Source organism: Parasteatoda tepidariorum, chromosome 10 (assembly GCF_982258835.1).
Source record: "Parasteatoda tepidariorum strain Cologne lab strain chromosome 10, Ptep-v5.0, whole genome shotgun sequence".
Lineage (NCBI taxonomy): Eukaryota > Metazoa > Arthropoda > Arachnida > Araneae > Theridiidae > Parasteatoda > Parasteatoda tepidariorum.
In genome coordinates, this window is record NC_141764.1 from 91,894,108 (window position 1) to 91,917,666 (window position 23,559).

General features: G+C 29.1%; 1 protein-coding gene across 1 annotated transcript in view; it reads right to left on the bottom strand.

The window, feature by feature from the left end:
* LOC122271649 (low-density lipoprotein receptor-related protein 4) overlaps positions 1 to 929 on the bottom strand; it is a 463,426-nt gene extending 462,497 nt beyond the window's left edge. Inside the window, exon 1 of the mRNA XM_043053650.3 lies at positions 549 to 929. Coding sequence (XP_042909584.2) covers positions 549 to 618 — 70 coding nt within the window. The 5' untranslated portion in view covers positions 619 to 929. The remainder of the gene's footprint in view (positions 1 to 548) is intronic.
* Positions 930 to 23,559: the final 22,630 nt, after the last annotated feature.

Consider the following 23,559-nt stretch of genomic DNA (forward strand, 5'->3'; position numbering starts at 1 on the left):
AACTAAAATTCACAAAATAATTAACATCAATATGCTTTTAAACTTGTATAAAAAAGCAATCAGAAGTTTTATTAATTTTACTTACGAGAAATTTAAGTAGGCATAAAAAACTTAGCTTTTATAGTAAAATTTAGAAAATTAGCTGCACAGTTATTGCTGATAATTATAGCATTCAAAATAACGTTAATATTCTCTTAAATATTTATGAAGAAAAGAGTTATTTAATGTATTTTAGCTAGGACGTATATAAATAAAATGTTTTAAAATATATTATTAAGAATTTTTTTTTTTCAAATTTGGAGAACTATTAATGAAGCATATTAATGCTAATAATTGAAATTCGCTAAATAATTAACATCAATATGGTTTGAAATTTGTATAAGGAAGCAATCAAAAGTTTGATTCATTTTACTCACGAGATATTTAAATAGGCATAAAAAAATATATAAGGCATAAAAAAATATATATTTTATAGTAAAATTTAGAAAATTTAATAATTAATGTTTAAAAGTTAATTTAAGAAGTCATATTTTTAGAAAAAAACTTACCCTTTGTGTTATATGACGCCAAAAGTAGAAGGATGAGGAAAATGAATTGCGAATTTTGAAATCGACACATCGCATCACATCTTAATGTTTTTACCACCCTTTAATCTTTTTTTTTTCTCCTCCCGTACACTTTTCCTTTTATTTATATTTTTTTTTTTGGACGAAAACAAAACTAAATATTCAGCTAAAACATAAACAGTGAAAAGGGGTCGAGAGGAGAGAGGCGGGGTGGGGGTCGTCGTCTCTTGGGATCTGACCCTTGACCCCCCTCGTCCGCGAGGGTTGGAAAACGAGAATCTCGAGGCAGAAGATGCTGACGGAATGGTGATGCAGCTGAGAAAGACATGGGATGTCTGATCCTCCTGCTCTCGCGGAAGGGTTGTAGAGGGTGTTTAAAAGATCGGAGATGCTTTCGAGTCGCCAATAGTTACGGGAATGGTGCCAGAAAGCCAAATCTATCGCCTGTTCGCGGTGATTATGTAACTTCAAAGCTTAAAGTAAGTTTATCAAAAAGTTAAAAGAGTTTCTTAAAAAAATACGTTTTGAGATTAATTATTAATTCAATGATCGTTTCGTTCAAATAGTTTCTATTTATTTGGTATTTTTGTTTTTTTTACGTTTTTATTTTGTGTACTACGCTGTATTTGTTTATTCATTTACGAGATAGTTATGACAATTATTTCGCGAAGTCATTTATGAGATTTGCATAATTGTTAATTTTTTATAATAAGATGGTGGTTTTTCCGAAAAATTAATCATGATCAATTTTAGCTTTCAAACATTTTCAGTTTGAAAATTGTTTCCATGTTTTGAATGGTTCTGTAATGTTAAATTATTATTATTATTATTATAAGCAATACTGCTGCGCAATTGAGAAAACAACATAAGTGTTTCACGATAGATTCCGAGATAAGTGGGATGTCAACTTTTTTCTTTTTATGAAAGCTAGGAAAAAATTTCAAAAAACTGATAAAACAGAATTTATTTTTGAAAAAAATATTTTTGCAACGTATGTAGTTTATCATACAGAGATGCTAAACACGTTCAATTTATAATAATTTATTTTGAATGCTTTGACGCTTACGTTGATTTTTCTATTGCATAACAAAATACTATGACACGCTCTTTATATTTCATTTATAGCTTCATAACAGTTATTTCTGTTTATATATATTTAAAAAACTTAATTAATTAATAAGTCAGTCACAATTGTTATTTTTATGGATTTCTAAATAGTTATTTAGTCTATACCTTTTTTTAAATTAACATATAAGTATTTGTTCCTGCATGACTAATATCTTCAAAACAAAAAGTAAACACGCTAATTTTAACATCGAATTTTTCAAGAATGAAACTCTTTAAAATTTTAAAATCATTATAAAAAATAACATTTTCACACAGCATAAGATACACTTAAAAACAGGAAGAATTTTTTTTTCTTTTTAACTATCAATTTATTTCAAATTGCTTTTTAATTATTTTCGCTGTAATAATTTTCAATCAGTCAATAAGTTGTTTTGCAATGGTTTTACTAAACAAAACAATTTTACTAAAATTATACTTCATGTACTTATGTACCATAGTCCAACTAAACCATGAATATAATACCAAAAAAAGCTTTTTATTACAATTTTTCTTTTAGTAACATTGGTCTATTAAACCATGAAACTGATACGGAGTAAAACAAATTTACCCCATCTTTACTTTTTGTATCATTAACCTACAAAACCATTAATCCGATAACAAATTAAATGACTTTACACTTCACATTGACCCGTTGAATCAAGAATCCGATGAACAGTATATACACAATTTAGAATGATATTTTTTAATTACAATATAGAAACAGATATATCAATTCCTTCAATTAATTTTCAACAAGGTATTCCAGTAGGCAATTTTAAATTTTGTTTTTGTTCGTGAAGTGCAACAAGGCAGTCCCATTCTAATATAAAAAAATTAACTACTTTACTCATAAAGCTCTGGATTGGATGGCGAATTAAAACTTTAAAAGAAAACTGCATCTTTCCAATGCAGATTTGGCTTTGGTGAGAAATGATAACGATTTTCATTGTCAAATCTATCCAGATATGCTCTTTATCTATCCAATTCAAGCAAATGAAATTGAAGTAAGGAAACTGCTTTAAAAAATTTGAAGCAGTTTGCCACCCCAGTTTAAAAAAGTGAAGCAACATTTGTAAAAATGAGGAATAAAATTTCCCCAATATCAAGTCGTATATTTTTATTTTTTTTAATACGCCGTATGTTTCTCTGGTTATCTTTATTTCAAACAATTTTTAATATTTGTGATATTAGAACCCTCTTAAAAACTCTGAAAAACAAAGTGAAATATTTTATTGTGAACGAAGTGAAATATTTTACGTGTAAAGAAAATTTTTACCTTTACGGTTTTGAAACCGTTTGAAACTAATAAGATTAAAAAAACTCTGAATGCAAAACTATATGTTTTTAGCACTCTGCAATCAGCAGGCAAAAAATATAAATTTAGCAGGACTAACAGTTTCATCAGCTTTGCGGTACTACCATCTAAGTGTAAATTAGAGTTTCGTATTCTAATAATCAAGGATCCCAAATTGCGGAGTACAGGAAGCTGGAAACTCTTCACGTGTTGAAGGGAACGCTGGGGCTCGAACCCCCGTTCTATCGGTCATGATATTTACAGGTTGGCCCTACCGGCTGTAATAAGTTCCCATCTGCAAGGAATTAAGTCGCTTCAATAGTTGAATCTAGTTTGTTTGACAAAGATCTGGTTGCTTAACCGTATAAGGTTAAAGCAGTTAATACACGGTTTTTCTCACAGTTAGCAGTCTGAATACCATCTTATTTACAGTTTTTTACTGTTTTGTTTCTATATGGTTAAATAACAATTAAATAAATTGCTATTTAACAATTTTTTTCTAGACATTTCTATCAGTGTATAAGGTTTTAAAAATGAAATTGTTAGCGCAAAGAACTTTTAAACAATGTAAAATCCTCAAATTTGTGCTTTGAAAAAAATAATTTAAGGAAATAAGATAAAAAATTTCAAATAATTTTCGAAATGTTAAACTTCATCTTATACTTTGAAGCACAAATCAAATTTTCGGTATTTTTATAAATCTGAGAATAAATAATATTTGTTTCATTCAACTAATTCAACTAATGCTCATTCGAAAACTAAATTAATATTTTTTTATCTCGCAAAACTCTTTATAGAAAGAATTTAAGAACCAATATATTCGTTTCCCGAATCTTTCTTTCTTCTCGAATTATTCTGTGTGCTAGATACTCGATTTAAAACAAATTTGAATATGTTTCTTCTTATTTAATTAGAAAGAGCTTCTTCCTAATTAAGTGCGTGATTTAATTAGCATTCATTTTATTACGAAAAATGTGTGAAACATATTAAGAAATTAAATGAAAGTGGAGTTATATCAAATAATTACGCCATTCTAATCAATCTAATTTTAAATACGCAGCTATATAAATATTTAGATTTAATTTTTTTAAAAATAGGTTATAGTTTCTTAAGCTAGGTTCAGTTTAATTAATAAGTTTTTTAACAAATAAATTTTCATACGTAAAAATTTTAATTAGTTATTAAATAACTCTTTGTACAATATAAATTAAACAGCTTAATAAAATTGTTTAATTTTATTAACTATAATAGATATTACAATGCGAATTATGATTAAGGAAAAAACCATTTTTTTAAATAAATCTATTTACTTAAGAATTACTTTTTTATTATTTTTAAATACAAGGTACTTTTTGATTTCAAAAAATAATGTTTTACTTTCCTGTTACCTATTTTCAGATTAAATACCAGCGATTACTTAATAGACTCTATCATCTGATAATTCAAATATAATTAAATTACTATACGCATATTTCCTTTTTCCTTAAAAAACTTGATTTTACTAATATTTTTAATAAGAATTTATTAAAAAAAAGGGCAAATGACATTTATTACAAGAAGTTTTTAATCATTGTTCGTACAATTCACTCATTACATTCCAAAACAAAAGAAACTTTAAATTAAACACTATTTTCAACTTTTATTTGATTTTGCATATTTTAAAATAAGCTTTGAAAAGTCTCTGATTTCAATATATTTAAATATATTTTTTAATTAAATGTGACAAATGCCGGCAGTGCATCACATAATTCAATTAAAAATCAAAATTTAAATAAGTATAACCTTCTTTTCAATTTATATTCATAACTTCAATCATATAATCTCGGTCAAAGAAAAGATAAATATTATTTCTAGCTTTTTATCAGTCTTTATTTTTTGCTTAATTATAAATTTTAAAGCATTAAATAAAAATTTAAACGAAGTTTTTGTGGATTATTTTATTTTTAAAAAAAAATTTCATTAATAGAGTACATAGTTATTAATAATAAATTATGATACTTTAAATAAATTTGGATAAAACTATTGTAACGATCTTTTAAGATGGAAAGATTTGTTCACACGGGTTATCTCAGAGGAATCGAGTTTCAATTTTTCAGATATTAAATAAATATTTAAAAAAAACAAGAATAGAAATTAATTAGAAATCACCTGATTTGTTAAGAATTCATGAAATTAATTTCTCCTTCCCTTTAAGTCCCTGTTACAATTTTACAACCATCTATGCGTTACATCATTTTTGTATGACCCTTAAGTTCATTAGGCACCCACTGCAAAATTTAATTGAAATAGTCTTAAATTTAGTCATTAAGTTATATATTAATTTTTAATTAGTACATGCATTGCTAAATTTAAGGTAAGCAACCAAGACATATCTCGTTCACGTAGTGAATTATAAGGCAGCAGGAAATCTCGTCACATTATCGAGTTCAATAGAAAATTTTCTTTAGTAAAATAAATTTCAAACAAAAACATCTCTGCATTAAAAATAATCTGGTTGTTCATTCTATGGTCAAATACAGGGAAATATTTTAATTACTCAAAAATAATCTGAAGTAGTCTTAATATTGTGAAATTGGATCGTTAGATAAAAATCAAGTATTTTAAAATAATACTTGAAATTGAAACTTCTTCCCTAAAATTGAAACATGAATTAATTTTTGCAATAGTAATTTCATACTCTTTTATAATTTTGTGCATGTTTGTTACCCCGAAAGAAGAACTTACGAAATCAATTCGCAATAATCAAAAACTTCAACGTTTTCGGGCAGAAATTATTGGGTTTAGTATTGTAAAAATTCGGCTTAATCAAACATGTATTTAGCACAGTTTGCAAATATTATGTATAATAATATTGTACACAAAAACGTCATGTTGTCGAAATTTAATTTTATATGATCATACTTTATTTTTGCTCAAGAGAAGAAAATACTGATGTTTATACTAAGTCCTATAAATTAATCGTAAAGAAAGGTTTAACTTGCAGATGATAACATTTAAATATTTTTTTTTTCATTTTAAAAGAAGAAATTACAGAATTGTAATACATGGTGTTCTGATTGTGTTTCACTTTAAAACTTCTTCAATTGAAATTCGTTACTATACCATTGTAAGTACTTTACGAACAAATAAAACAGTAACCAAAAAAAGGAACATGAATTAGAAGTCTTTCTTTGACATCAAATTTAAGAAAAAAAGAGCAAACTAATCCTTAATTGTCTTAAATGAGGATTTAAAGATCATTTCTTTTTCATTTTGTCTCTAAATTTTACTTGTTCTCGGTCTATATGCTAACATTTGTTTTAGGAAACAGGGTTCCAGTTGCCACGCTAGAGGATTTTTTCTATGAAGCTTGTTGCATATAAACTTCGTTATTAGTTTCGTTGATTCCTGAAACAGTGCATAAATACAAGCAAAAAATTTTGATCCAATAATTTAGAAACGAGTTAAAAAAAAAAACTCTAAAATCCAGTAAAAATTAAAAATGATTAATTAAATTATAATTTCCTACCTTACATTTTTTTTCTTTGAACTTGCTGAAACTTTGTTTACTGCTTTAATATAAATCATTTCAATGCTAGAAAATTTAAATATTATGTAATAACAATTGTTTAAAAATATATTTTCAATATTTCTAAATAGCACAAAAATAAAAAAACAAGCATAGAATGAGTTATAGTTAGTAATTAAATAGAATTTTTTTAATAAGTTTTTAAAACTTATGTAACTCGCATAACAAATTTTAAAATCTCAGTCATCAATTTCAACATCTACAAATATTAAATGGATGAAAGCAAATGATGATGAATACCATAAGTGAAATGCTCTGGAGTCAGAACATTCACGTAATAACTATTACCTTAACTTGAGTTCCTTATAGTCATATCAAGGTAATAACTCGAAGAATCAGTAACATTCATTTTTCCCTTTACTTTTCCCTTTAGGGAATTGCGTGAAAGAGACGGTGAAAATCATTAGCCGTTGCTTTTCTTCCACTGCTGTTCTGTAAGCTGTTTTTCTTACACAGAAAGTCGACTTGCGGAGAAAGGATATTTACGAGTTTAATTTTTTTTAGCAGGAAGAAGTCTTCCCGTTGTTGACTAAATCTTTAATAGTAATGCGATTTTTTTTTTTTAACTGAGATTTAAATGCTTTTATTTTTTATTTCTCATTCACGAAATTTATTTTTATTTTTACCATTAATTTTTAATGAATAAAAAATTTAAGTGCACTAATTAAATCTTTTTTATTGTTATTTTAAGTGACATAATACGTGATTTGGACGCAATTGGTGGTATTTTTTGTGTAATAAAATTTTAAAAATGTAGTATTTTTTAATTTTTATTGCTCCACCAAACTTTGAATTTCGTCCCTTAAAAGTACATAAATAAAAATTAGATTATTTTTTATATCCCTTACAAAAAACATTTTATCGTTATTATAATTAAGCAATAAAAAAACTAAAAATAACCCCAAAAAATTCCATTCTACATTAAATTATTTTTGAATAAGCGCATTTCAGAATTAAGCGCAAAATATTTTTGATTCTCTGCGAATATGTCCAGAGATGTGTCAAAATAACAAAAAAAAATCTCATTTACTGCAAGGGAACCGAACTTTCGACTACTTACCTATACAAATTATTGAATCCATACTTACCAGATTAAAATTGTACCTCATATTTTGAGGGTTAAAATGCTATAATAGCAACAGAAAATGCTGAGTGAGTACTTTTTTTTATTTAATTCTGCAACTTAAAATATCCTCCGCACATATTAATCATCGTATTTATAATAAACCTTGGAATTGTTCAAAATGTCATCTGAATACGTGACAGTTATATCACTATATTCTAGAAATTACCAAAAATGTATTTTATTTTATTTCATAACCGTCGTTGAACAGTCGACCCACTTTTATGGGTTTACGACTACTAATGTTCCGTAACCTTGTAATTTAAGACCCAATCCAGAAGTCCTGGATCGAGTATTGGAAAAAATTTGCCTTCGTGAAGGACTTTTAGATGAAGCTAGACCACATTTGCGTTACATGGAGAGGAAGACCACGAGAACCTCCCACGGTTAGGCAGACGGCAAGGGACCTCTAAGCTATGATCCGTCTACCACTGAGGATATTTCCCGTCAACACTGTGGTCGGTACAAGCTGGCTGCGGAATTCGTATCGACTGGGATTTGAACCCGGTTCGCCTCATTGGAAGGCGAACGCTCTTTCCCCTGAGCCATCGCGGCTCACCATAAATGTATTTTATTTTATTTTATTTTATTTTATTTTATTTTATTTTATTTTATTTTATTTTATTTTATTTTATTTTATTTTATTTTATTTTATTTTATTTTATGACCGCCGTTGAACAGTCGACCCAATTTTTGGGTTTACGACTACTAATGTTCAACGCTGTAGCCTTGTAATTTCGAACCAGTCCAGAAGACAAGGAAACTCCTGGATCGGTACCCCCAGACCATAAATGTATTACCATAAATGCAGTTAAGAAATTACCAAAAAAATATATAGGGTTTAATTAATTCATGTAGCTCCATTTTGCTTTATTATAAAACTATGCCAACATCTTTTGAGCAAATTCGAGATTATCAAAGACAAAGTATGTATAAGCAAATTTTCATTTGTCATTAGTTATGGTACATAATTTAGAATTATTGAATAAAAGTTATTATTTTAAAACTTACTAAAATGTATATTTAGCAGCAATTTTCTGAGGAAACGTTTATAAAACATTCTACGAAGAAGAAATAACTAGATGTGGAGTTAATGTTGTAAAGCATCTGATTAGAACAGTAAAAATGGCGCGTTGTTTGTTGATTTCCCCGATGAAATTGTTTTCAATATAGATTTATGTTTTCCCCAAGGTTGAACTAGATGAATGACTCAAATGTTACGATCACAATCAAGTACAGCCTAAGATTTTACATTTCAATTTAGAAGAAAATCGTCTGCTTATCAATATTGCTCAGAACTTTCACTTGATCCTTACTAATTATTGGAATTCTCTTTTCGCTCATTATCGAAAAAAAATCATTTTAAATATTATAACTACTTTTAATGTGTACGCCAAAAAAAATATTTTTTCTTTGCTCAGAGAAATCAAACAGTTTTTAGGCTATAGAAAATAAAAGTTTTTTTTTTAACTGGATACTTGCAAATGGCGTCATCATATGCATGATCCAGATTCACTGTTGAAACGTAGCCTTTGCTTACGTTAGCAAATGTCTGTTCTTTCAATTCCATTTCGAGTAGGCCTAGCATGTCAAACGTGAATTCTCTTAAGTGACACGTTCTACATTCTTTCAAAAAGAAAGATTTATTTTATTTATTTCTTAACACTAAGACATGCAGAAAGTTACGTAGAACATAAACGAACTAGCTATGCAACAAAATTGCCAGATACACAAAATGAAAATAATCATGGTCATAATAAAACTCATAAACAAATAATAAAACTCGGTTAAATAAAAGAAGTAAACAAGAAAAAATTATACCTTTAACAAATTTGATATGCAATACAGAGTTGTATTTAATTAATTTCACGATAATTAAATCAAACTTATGGGGAGCAACTCAGCCAGTCTTAGCCAGCAATATCAAACCTTAGTAAGCAATATCCAGATTATTAATATGCCATCTTGTTTATAAACAACCAGCTGGCACTGAGGTCATATGTCAGGTGGTTGTATGAATCAGTGGTCTTGTCTTCTTCTCGAGTTGAGAATATCAAAATGAGAAAAAAAAAACTAAATAAGTGTTACAGATATAAATTAATTACAAATATGCACTCCATGCAAAATAAATGAATTTAAATTGTTCAAATTTATGAAAAATCTTTCAATTATTTTCCAAAATGATGAATTATAAGTCTTTTTCCTACCTTTTTTTCTATAAAAAAATCTTCTTAAATATTATTCACAACCGTACAGTTTAATCTTTGATTTGTTCTCAACTAAATAAAAAAAGTCTAATTTAATTCATTTCAAAAACCTTTTTTATAATAATTAAAAATTAATTATATTAACTTTATTACATAACCCTTTGATTTCATAACACAAATCGACGTTCTTTTCATGTTAAGTTCTTGTTTTCGATTTCAAATACCATAATGTTAAGCAGAAAAAGAAGAAAAAAACGCTTACTATAACGCGTCATTGCGAATTTGATTACATTGATGTGCAGAGCGCAAAAAAAAAACAGCTTTGAATGATCGGATTTTCATGTACTAGAACTCAATCTTATGGTTCGAGTTCCTTTTCTTAAATATGCTAAATAATTACTGAAAGCGATAATTAAAGTTACGAAATCAAACACAAAACTTGTCTACATAGACGAAACAATTTTAATAATCAATAATATGTTTTTAAAACATAAAGAGGACTAAAGATATTAACCAAATTTGTTTTCAGCTTTTGATTTGCATAAATTCTATTATTCTTCCAAAAGTATTATTCTTTGGGTCATCATTTATAGTCTAAAACCTGAAAGCAGAAAAGCGATAAGAAAAAATATTCCCTTGGATAAAATAAACTTGCATCACAATCAATATAAAACTTTTCATTTTCTAAAAAACAGTTGCCACGAACGAAAAGAATCATGTCTTTCCTACAAAATATATTATATCATTTTTTTCCGATAGTCAAAATCGAAAAGAAATCTCGCCAACATCCGGGAATCAAGAATGTGTTCTTAACTACGAATTAGATGATAGGCTGCGAAAGAAAACACGTGACCGACTGAGAACCAAACATATGCAAGCTCCTCTTCTGTGAGTAGAGGCATCTGTAGTTTTGTTCCCTAGCAAAATCTATTTGATTTATTTCCCTTCTGTAAACCGAAGTTTGGCTGGTAGAAAAGAAATCTTAAATAACTTAACAATTGGACTTTGGTTATGAATAGATATTTCCTTGAAAAAAATATTTCACAAACACATGAATCATTTAAATCGATTTTTTACTCTCAACTACTTGTTGCATTTCAATGAATATATATAAAAATTTTAATTATTCTATAACCCATTTGAAAATTCTCAAACACATATTTAATGGTTAATATTTCAATGGTTTCAGAGCTATTTTAATAGTAAATTTTTTAGTTTTACAAAGATTTTTTAGACTTATTGCTTTTATTGAGATTCCAGAGATTCGTTGTTCTAGTTGCAGAAGCTCTTCAGTAAGGAAGAGTTCTTCGTTTAAGTTTTCTTTTAAGTTTCTCTTTTATTTTTAAAAAGTAACCAAATAAATAGGAGATAATTATTGAGACTCTTTTTTATTCAAACATCTCTAAACTTGTTTCGAAGGAAAATTAGAAAATAGAATTAAAAGAACACTGCAAACGATTTTACTATTAAATATAAATTACCATTTGAAACCAAGATGGAAGGGGTAGAAATTTATCTCATTAAATAATTACTACTGAAATGAATCATCATTGTGCTAGAAGTAAATACAATACCACCATCAACTAGAAGTTATAGAAGTTATTATTTTAAAAGCTTAAAAGGGAATAAATTTATCTCATTAAGTAATTACTACTCAAAGGTATTATCATCTTGCTAGAAGTAAAGACAATATCACCATTAAGCAGAAGTTATCATTTGGTATCAAGCGAGAAGGGGTAGAAATTTATCTCATTAAATAATTACTACTGAAATTACTCATCATCGTGCTAGAATTAAAGACAATACCACTATTAAATAGGAGCTATTTGAAATCCAGCTTGGAGGGGTAGAAATTTATCCCGTTAAATAATTACCAATGAATGAATCATCATTGTAAGTAAATACAATACCACCATCAACTAGAAGTTATAGAAGTTATCATTTTAAGTCAAGCTTGAAAGCGCAGAAATTTATCTCATTTAATAATTACTCCTCAAAGGAATCATCAACGTGCCAGAAATAAAGACAATACCGCCATTAAACAGAAGTTTTCATTTGGTTTTAAGCTAGGAGGGGTAAAAATATATCTCGTTAAATAATCACTACCGAAATGACTCATCATCAAGCTGGAATTAAAGACAATGCCACTAATAAATAGAAGCTATTTGAAATCAAGCGTAAGAGGGTAGAAATTAATCTCTTTAAATACACTGGTTATCATAAATTAAGGAAAATTCACAAAAATCGCGATAACTCAAGAAATTACACATGGAATTTTATGAAACTTACCCACAATATACAACACATAGTAAGGTATTAAACAACATAAAAAGAAATTATCAGACATTAATAGTAGTATAGAAATTAGCACATGTATAAAATAAACAAATTGGAAGTATCGGTTTGCAATAGAAAAAGTACCTTTAATATGGAATATGATTGCCTCTAGAAGCAATACAGCACAAACAGCGATGTGTGATGCTTTCAATTATGCGGTCTATCAGTTCAATAGGAAGTGAGAGCCATTGCTCTTGTAAAGCAGTTGCAAGCGTGGCAAGGGTCTGAGGGGGCGGATTGATGGCAGATACACGCCTCCCTAGAGCATCCCAAACGTGCTCGATAGGATTCAAGTCCGGGGATCGAGCTGGCCACTCCATGCGAGTAATTGTTTCCTGTTGAAGATAATCATCAACAATGCGAGCTCTGTGTGGTCTTGCATTATCGTCCTGTAACAGGAAGCAATCACCAATTGCCCCGGCATATGGGCGCACATAAGCATCAAGGATGTTGTCTCGATAAACCTGAGCATTCACGGTTCCCCTTGGAAAGACATGGAGGTATGTGCGCCCTCCTAAGGATATGCCTCCCCAAACACAGACACTGCCTCTTCCGTATGCATCTCTTTCACGGATGTTTGATGGATGATAACGGGTCCCAGGTTCTCTCCATATCAAATAACGTCTACTGTCACTTTCTAGACTAAACCTGGACTCATCCGTAAAGAGAACAGGCCTCCATTGATCTGACGTCCAGTGGACATGTTGTCGGGCCCACTGCAAACGGTCTCTCCTATGGCGTGATGTGAGCGGCACGCAAATGGCTGGTCGTCTCGCATACAGACCACCTTCGTGGAGCCTTCTGCGCACAGTTGACGTTGACACCAACCTTCCGGTGGCTGCAGCAAGAGAGGATCTAAGATGTGTCGGAGTAGCGGTTCTATTCCTGCGTGCACTTAATGTCAAATATCGGTCATCGGCACTGGTCGTAACAGTTGGCCGTCCTTGACTGAACCTCCTAGATGCCGAATCTGTGGTTTGAAATTGCCTCCAAAGTCTATGAACCACAGATGGACTCACATTTAGCCATCTGGCCACTTCTGATTGACTCTGCCCTGCCTCTAGTCTCCCGATGGCTCTCCATCGTAGTTCTTCAGGCAAATGATGCCTAGAGGTCATTATTACGAATTGGCTATCTCAGATTTTCAATGTCGCAATCACAGTAAAATTTGTGTGCTTTCTCTCAAACTTGGACTTTTATGCTCCAGGCAGATGACGTAAGCCGAGTGCAGCGCCACTAATTTGCATATTGCAATTTTACTCAGCTACTCTTAGTGGACAACATATGCAAATTTTGCACGGTTTGGCTTACTTTTGAAAGAGTTATCGCTATTTTTGTGATTTTTCCTTAATTTATGATAACCAGTGTAATTACCACTCAAATGACTCAGCATCATGCTATAAGTCAAGACAATACCACCATCAACTAGAAGTTATAGAAGTTAACATTTTAAATCAAGTTGAAAGAGTAGAAATTTATCTCATTTAATAATTACTACTCAAAGGAATCATCATCGTACTAGAAGACGATACTACTATTAAATAGAAGTTATTTTCAATCTAGCTTGAAGGGGTAGAAATTTATCCCGTTAAATAATTACCAATGAATGAATCATCGTCGTAAATAAGACCATACGACCTTCAACTAGAAGTTATCATTTTAAATCAAGCTTGAAAGCGTAAAAATTTATCTCATTAAATAATTACTACTCAAAGGAATCATCATCTAGCTAGATGCAAAGACAATACCACCATTAAATAGAAGTTATCATTTGATATCAAGCTTAAAGGGGTAGATGAGCAAAAAAAAAAAAAATATTCGCATCACGTTCAAAAGAGACCGCGGTTTCTTATTTGAAAGCTAAAGCGACGAGCATTCCATTTTATACCTCAAGAGCGAAGTTTCTGCACGTAAAAAATCCTTTTCCAGAAGCATGACTCGAATTTCAAAAGAAAAAGAAAGGACTGAGTGCTTAGTTAAAGAATTCTTTTGCCGCTCGCGATAGCTCCCGTGAGTATCAAAGTTAAAAGAAAGTAAAATACTTGCTCTTCTGTTTGCCTTAATATGGTTGGCGATGGAAACTGGGATTTCGAAAGAATGAATGCTGCTGGTTGAAAACTTTGCCAGTAATTATCTTCTTTTCTGTTACTTATACCGAAATGTGTTTTAACATTATCTCGATAAAATATATTACAGATTTAATTATATCTAGATGCTTAAATCGTGAATGGGTAGTTAAAAAGATAGATGTGGGAAAACATGCCTAAGATATTCTTAAATTTATTATTCATAATTATTAATTAATACATTTATTAATTAATATATTCATTAAATTATATATTCATTAAATTATATATTCATTAAATTATATATTCATTAATATTTTTCATTGTTTTTTAATTAATATTAAATTTATTATTAATTATTTATTAATTTATTTATTATTAGTGACAACCGAAAAATTTATGAGACAAAAAAAAACATGCTCAAAAGAAAATTAATAATTAAGAAAATTGAGGTTAAAATATTTTCTTTATAAACACGTAACAGAAATTAAGGAAAAATAGTAGAAGCGTTTTTTTTTGTGTACTCTGTAAAAAATTCCGGATTAAATTACTTTATTCCGTAATTTGATCCGAAGTTTTCGAATGAATTTTATAATGTTGCATCTCTTCTATTATCTTTCATATTTTTCGATTATCCGGGACTTTGGATCCTTCCTCCACAAAATCCGTTTTTATCGTAAAATATTATTCCGTAATTTTTGCAGTAATAATGCTTAATTATAGTAATTCAGTGATTTTAATGTAATTATTACTGTAAAAATTACAGTATATCGGATTTTGTGTTCCCTAACATGCTCCGGTAAAAATGTGGTTTTCGGTAAAAAGTATCTGCATCCTGAGTGTCGGTACTTTCTACCGCAATTTCATTCGGAAATTTTTACAATGTAGAACAAATAAAAAAACAAGCTGATTAGGAAATAGATTACATCACGAATAGATTACGAATTATATACATCACGAAAACCTATGATAAATGACAATATTTGGAATATTTAGGAGAGAATATGTGTACAATTTAAGATATTTTAAGCGTGGGTATTCTTTAAAGGTATTTGCAATTACTAAAATATTAAAGCAATAATATAGTAAGATAGAATAACAGAAATTAAATCATAAACGTATCGATACATTATTGTGGCTAATTTGTGTTTAAATACAGTTTGAGTTAAATAGATGACTTCTTTTACTGATGGGAAAAATTAATCGAAATGTAATTATTTTAAATTTAATGTAAACTGAATATCTTTAGTAATAATCCAAAAGATTTATAGCACTGTTTTTTTACTGAACCATTCATCTGCACAGTTTAGATTGATTAACAATAGCGAATGAAACCAAAACTACGCCATAAATTCTTAATGCCTAATTTAACTATTACTAAACTAAAAATTAGTTGTATAATTTCAGATAAAAGTTAACTATAAAGACTATGTTTTGTAAGTTAACTTTTATTTTTATTTTTTGTAAAGCATTCAAGACAAATAATTGTCTTAGACTTAATTTTCCAATCTCCCATGAACTTGCTTATAAAAATGCGCTCGATATTACGAACGCATTGATTTCTATTTATTCATAGTCATCATAATCATTTAGACGATTTTCTAATTCATCCAACTACCAGAAATATAAAATCACTGAATAGAAAAACTAATTTTAAAAATTTCCTGCGCGCATTAAGTTATAACTTAAACTTTTATACATCGATAAAATTATTTACCGTTTTATTTAAATCCTTTATCCCATTGTAATTTCTTAAATTGCAAACTCGCAAATAATTATTTAATGACCGAAAAAGAAAGTTTTTGAACTACTTTAATGTTAGTTTTAAAACAGCAACTTGAAAAAACACTTTAGTAACAAATTTATTTCTTGATTCTTAATTAAAATAGTTCTCAAAAAGAAATATTTTAAAAGGGTTGTTATAATCTTTCTAAAAGAAATGCAATATATGTGCCTATTGGACAGCGTATTACTGTGCAAATTTTTTTTATAACTGTTTTATAATGAACTAGTTAAATGAAAGTTTTATCAGCTGATTTTAAGTAGACATTTGTACATCTCTTTACATCCTCAATTTATATTTATTCTAATAAAATAATTTTTTTACCTTAAAGAAAATTTACATTACTTCTTTTATTATCACTTTAAGTTTTTAATCTCTCTTTTTATAACTGAATTATCCTTGATATTTTAATTTCGCATATTACTGTATATTTTTTAATGAAAGTTATGTACAAATATATATCTTGTGTAAGTTTTATAAATTTATATTGTATATACATTATATTGTGCATATTTTATAAATTTATGCACAACTATCTAAATTTACCATTAAAAATCATTTTCATTGATTCATTCGGATTATAGAAATTCTATAAAAAAAAGTAAAAACAGTCTGAAAAAATCAGAAACATCCGTAAAAAAGTCTTGAATCATTATTAATAACAAGCAAAACAAGTATTAAAAACAAGCAAAACAAGATAGTAATAACTAAACGATATGTGCATTATTTGAAAAAAAAATTCTTATCATTATTTTATAGTATTAATTGTTGTTTTTATTGCTTATAACAAATATAACTTATTAATTTATACTGAAAATAAATATTAATATGTGATAAATGTGTATTTTTATCATAATTTATTAAACAAATTTTAGAGATTTAAGTTTTAATTTTATATTTGTTAATTTAATTAATTGTACTGCTAAATAAATTTCTAAAGTAATCTTTCTATTTCTCTAGGATAATGAATACTAGAGTACTTTTTATTAAGCTCTCTGTTATTTCACTTAACTTTGAGAAAGTAGATCATAGTTACTTCGTTTCAAAACTAATGAAATGCAATGAACATTTATCTGTAAGGAGATTAGAAGCAAGAACCAAGATTAACCCTCTGGTCTTACTTTTAAAATCTTACTAAAGAATCTACCTAACTCAAAATTTAATTCTGAGGTTTAATGTCAGCTTAACTATGACAAATGCGTTGCTTTTCCTTACTAGCAAACAAATATTTAGTCAATTTGCCATAAAGTACTTCTCGCAAAAATCATATCGGTCAACAAGTACCTTCATACCTTGGTAAGTAAACATTCTCGGAGATTAAAAGCAAACAATATAAAACTTTGAAACCCATCTTCAATCTTATAAATCTGCAGTGGAGAAATGTTCTATTTACTTTCCCTCTGTTCAAATACTTTGCTAAAATGGAATCAAAATGAAGTAAAGAAATGAAAAATTTGCCATGAACAAGTAATTTCTACAAATCATTGATTTCGTTTGACTTAGTTTTAGTATGTTGTTTATTTTAACATCTTGATTTTTCAACCATTTAGATTTCTCGATGTCACAAAAACTTTTAATTATTAAATACTAGCCGCCTAAGGCGGCCAGCTGTCCGCCACGCTGAAGGTTTTCACAAATAAAGTTTTTTAAAACATAGCAGGAAATCTGAAGATTAGTGGACAATTAAAGTGTTCCTGTCCAGCAATTTTGTCTTCATATCCAGTTCTGCTGCAAATGTATTATAGCTCTTGAGGATGTTTGAAATTATATAGCTACAACGTTTAAGAAAAAAAAACTAAAATGCTAAATACATGAAAAGAACACGAAAACGAATAAATTTTTTATGGTATCAATTTCTATTTCTATATCATTTTTTATGGTATCAAATTCTATTTCTATATCTGTTACGTCAAGCACTCAGGTATTATAATTTGATCTAGTTGTGCTTGTATAATTTTGATCTAGTTGCGCTTTCTACGTCATTTTGTTAACATAGTTTGGTTTGTTATTTAACATCGTTTGGTTTGTTATTTCTAAGTTAACTTTCAAAAAATTGGCTGGCATCAGCATTTTTATTCTTTAAGTTGTTTATTTTTTCTTTTGGAATTCGTTCCTTTTTAGCGAAATGTTTTTCAACCTAATCGAATTCTTTGCCGACTGTTCTCTGTATATATAAAGAAAATAAAGTAAATATTTTTAAAGTGTTGTGAAAAGAATTTTTAGTTGTACAAAGTACTACAATATCGCTATAAAAATTATCGTCTTCGCTTCAGAAAAAAAAAATAGAGCGTGGAAAGAAGAAGAAAAACTTATTATAACAATTATGAACAGCGACAAATATATCAAAGCGAAGCGTTCTATTTACGTATCGAATATGTTGCCAAATTTTTAATACGAAAGTTAAACTTTTCTCCACTTTAATAAATGTAAACTAATGCGAACTTTACAATTAAATTATTAATTCCTTCGTATATTATTGGTTTAAGTTGTCGAAAATTAATATTTCAATTGTGAGGTTCGCATTAGCATACATTTATAAGAGTGGGGAAAAGTATATGCATTTTTTAATAATTTATTGAATATGACTCTTTGAAGACGAAAAAGCAGACGAAAAGCATAGACTTACAAAATGACTGATAACTAAATAACTAATCAAAATTTTTGAAAAAGAAAAAAAATACTTCTTCATTATGTGAAAACACAATTATGGGCCGAGTTTCGTGCCCGGGCGAGGCTTCTGGGGCGATATATTGTGATTACAGACACACACACACACACACACAGCCGCGTTTATTATTATGTATAGAATAGATAATAAAATTATGTATTTTAATCTTTAAGTTATTTAATATTTTATTCATTAATATTTCAATAATTAAATTATTTAATAGTTTAATAATTTAGTATTTTAATTATTACACATTATAAATTAGAATATTAAATCTTACAACCAAGATTAAAAGTTGGCAATATAAGGTTATTTTGTAACTGATCTTCAATCTTATAAATCTGCTGTTGAGAAAAGGTGTATTTACTTTCCCTCTATTTAAATACTTTACAAATCTTAATTTCAGCAAATCATTGATTTCGTTTCGGTATGTTATTGATTTTAATATGTTGATTTTTTAACAGTTCGGCTTTGTTGAAAAAACTAAAACTTTCAATTATTAAATATTATAACATTCATATTTTGATCATTAAATTTTTTAGTATTTCAATCATTAATATTTTAATTATTAAATTATTTAATATTTTAACTATTAAATATTATATATTATAACATTAAATATTACAACCAAGATTGAAAGTAAACAATATAAAATTCATCTTCAATCTTCTAAATCAGCAGAGTAGAAGCGTATTTATTTTCCTTCTGTTCAAATAATTTTCAAATCTTAATTTCTGCAAATTATTGACATATTGATTATAACATTTTAACACGTAGATTTTTTAACAATTCAGTTTTGTTGAAAGCACAAAGATTTTAGTTATTAAATATTGGAACATACCAACAACAATACTGGTATTTATCACTTCATTTTAAAATTATAGACATGGTAAAATCCTGCTACTTCGTATATTTAAAAACTAAAGAAATGCAAAGTTATTGAACTGTGAAGGATGTAAAATTTTTTTAATCCTGATGAACGATAACATCGTTCAAAAATGCCGCAACCTTATTTTGAATCATACCCAAGTTGAACCATATTATCGTACTTCTTAAACTTGATTACAAGATTCTATGGTACACCATGAACAGAAACATGATTCAAGCTAATATCCAATTAAGATTGCAGCAAATCTGATCTATATAGGGATTCAATGTATTGATATTTTGTTCAACATCTATATATATATTTCTCTTGCACGGCGACAAAAAAAAGGCTCATTACAACTCCCCGAATGGCAACGATAGATAATCGACCAATGATTGCCGCTGAAAATGTCACATGTCAAATCTAACTGAGGTGGCTCAACATATAGAGCTTTTAAAAATGGAAACTGAAATAACAATTCAGCTGCGGCAATCTCATACTATTAAGCTAGGCAGAAGTGAGTAGTCCTTGTCGATAGATCTCTATTTTAGTATTTTGTCGGAAGCACTTTTTTTCACGAATTTATATATTACGAATTTATTTGACGATTTTTGTTTAATATCACCAATTTATTTGTTTTATTATTGTTATTTGTTATTCATTTAAAAATGAGTCTGAGTCAATGAGTCTTTATTTGAGTTCAAATTTATTTTAATGACTTAGTATTTACTAAAAAGATGTAATTTTTTTAAAAAAAAAGTTGTTATATGGATTTGAATGATTGTTTTGAATTCTTAGAATTTCGTGCATTTGCAAAGTTAGTAGCGAGCGAAGCGACTTGGTTTGCGAATCAAACCATATAAGATTGCGTAGCAATTTTCGGGGGTTGGCGAGCGTTAGCGAGCGGGGGGCGCAGCCCACTAGTTGTGTATATTATTCTAAAAGTGCAAAGGTGCTGTATACGTAACCCTTTTAAAATTTAAAAGAAGCTTAAGGTTAATAGAATGCTATTCAGTCTCCCTGATTCAAACTCGTAAATAATTTCAAAATTTTGTTAATTGAGGTTTTATTTGATCATTTAAATAAAGCTTCAAATAAAAATTTCTTAGCTAACGAAAAATCACGCTATAAAAATCAAAATTAATATGTCCCTTATGTGATTTTTTTTTAATGCATCAGAGTATAAAGCGAAGTAAAGTAAAGGTGCATGAATAGCTATTAAAAAAAACTTAATAACTTCTAAATACTACCAACAAAACCATGCCATGACTCGCAACTTATAGTTTTTATATGCACCGTTTTATTCTTACATGTGAATTCTATTTTAATATTAAAACAAGATAGTCGAATTAGAAATAATGAACTGTTCAGTCAGCTGAAAGCCTAACGGTAATGATGCTTGCAAAAACACTACCACGATTAATGAATAGCCTTCTTACGTCACTAATGCTCCAAAATGATAAAAAGAGAAATGTTGCACTAGCGCTCTCGTTCGGCGAAATAGGAAATTCCGGACGAAGAGGATAAAGCAACTTTCTCTCGGGATCGCTTTTCGCGCCAGTAATTAAGTGCACGTTGTAGGGGGTGGAGTAGGGCCCTGTTCGGAAGTTAGAGTACAGGGGTGAAAAAGGAAAAGGAAAGGGGGCGCTACTAAGTGAAATGCGCTTAAAATTACAATGTGCCTTCGGGGAAGGTTTCTGGTCGAAGTTAAACGCAGTTTGAGTTTCAAATGTTAGCACAGAAAGCAATTCTGTTGGGGGTAAAAGAGATCCGATTTGACGACTGAAGGAGTTATACATTGAATGGATGGGTAAATTAGCAATGCATTCAGACGAAGAATACTTTGTCCCCCCCCCCGTATATTCGGACTTAAATTCGCCGACTTCACTTATCCTTCTTATCTCTGCTGAATACTTAGGGTGCATTTGTTCGGTTTGTTTCGCGAGCAAGGTAAACACTAATTAATCGTGACTTAAGTTAGTTTCAGAAGTGCAATATCTCGAGCAATGCCGACTTAGGATTTAATTCGTGTTTCACGTGCAGTTGGAAGGCTTAATTGTTGACATTTAGCGTGAAAACATTATATTAAGAGAAACATCATTACTTATTTCTTATTTATATATTAAATATGTGGAAGAATCATTAATGGAGAAAATGATTAAAATCTGTTGAAGGGTCAGAAACTCTTATAATATCGACTAGAGTGAAATTTATATTCGTCTTTATTAGTAAGTAAAATGTGTTTATTTTTTGAAGAATGGCTATACAGAGAAAAATATGTATCTAATACACATTGTTGCCCTCGAAATGTTAAACTACATTCCCACATTAGCTCAGATATAAAATAATTTCTATATTAGTAATAAATAGTAAATATTATATAGAGTCAGGTTGGGTAAAGTGGGTACATGGGATAAAGTGGATATTTGTTTTTAAAAAAAAATAATTTTCTCCTTTTAAGTTGAGATTATTTATTATTTTTAGAGACATTTGCTGAGATTGAAGCACACATTTTTATTTCAGTTTTATAAACTGATGAAAAAATTTAATCTTTACAAACTATCTGTTTATGATGAAATTATAAAGTATGTTAGTTTAAGACGTTGATGAACTTTTTTCTAATATCATTAAAAACTGTCAAAAAAACTATTAATTTTAGTTAAAACTGGTAGAGACATCACCACCAAAAGAGATACCACACACAGACACTGATATGAATCTCTTTCACGGATGTTTAATGGATGATATTAGGTTCCATGTACTCTCCAAATCAAACAACGCCACCTATAGCTTTAGAGGCTAAACCTGGACTCATCTGTTGGAAGAAACAGATCTCCATTGATCAACCGTCCAGTAGACATGTTGCTACACCTATTTCAAACATTCTCTTCTATGACGAGACAAGAGTGGCAGCACATGGCTGGTTACCTAGCAAACAAATCACGTTCATGAAGTTTTTTACGAACGATAAACGTTGATACGAATCTTCCAGTAGCTGTACCAAGATAGGACCTGTGCTGAATCGGAGTTGTGGCACTATTTCTTGCACATAACGATAAATGTCGATCATTGGCACTCATCGTAGCATTTGGACGTCTTTGGTTGAATCTTTCAGATACTCAACCTGTAGTTATAAATTGATGACAAAGTCTGCGAACCACAGGACTTACATTTAGTCATGTGTTTACTTCCATCTGAGTTTTTCCAGTCTCTAGTCTTCAATAGATTTCTAACACAGTTCTGTAGACAAATGATGCCTAGAGGAGATTGTTACAAATTGGCTAGCTCAAATTTTTAATTTCCAAAACGCAGCGAAATTCACGGGCTTAAGATCAAACATGCTTATGCTTAATGCAGATGACGTCATTCATTGCTGCGCCAGTAATTTACATATTGCAATTATCTTCTTTGACAACATATTCAAATTTTATTGATATCGGCTTATTTTTGGAGAAGTTTTAACAATTTTTTTAATTTTTCCTTAATTTATGATAACCAGTGATATGATACTCAAGTTATGGCTCGAAACCTGCAGAAACCTGAGAAAGTAGTTGAACACTTAGCAGAACACTGGAATGAGTTAACCATCTTATTTCACGACAGATATGGAAATAATTTTTATACTTCTGCTACCTTCTATGCTGAAATGTACCTAACACACAGTTGCATAGGTTTGTGTTATTTAATGGCTACCGGATAGATTATAAATTATTACTAAACTTTAATTCATGAAGAACTTTGACAATACCGTGGTCATCTTTTGAAAATAGCTGAAATTGAAATCAAAATACTTACGCTCGTACAAAGCAAAGGGCAACAGCTAGACTGTGGAAAAATTTAGTTAATATATTGCTTAAAATTAATTAAGTATTTAGGATTGGAATGAGAGGTTGAAAAATTAGAATATTTAAATACAGTTGAGCTGTGCATTCAACTTGGTCACCATCATGGTTTATATGTTATGCAAGATAA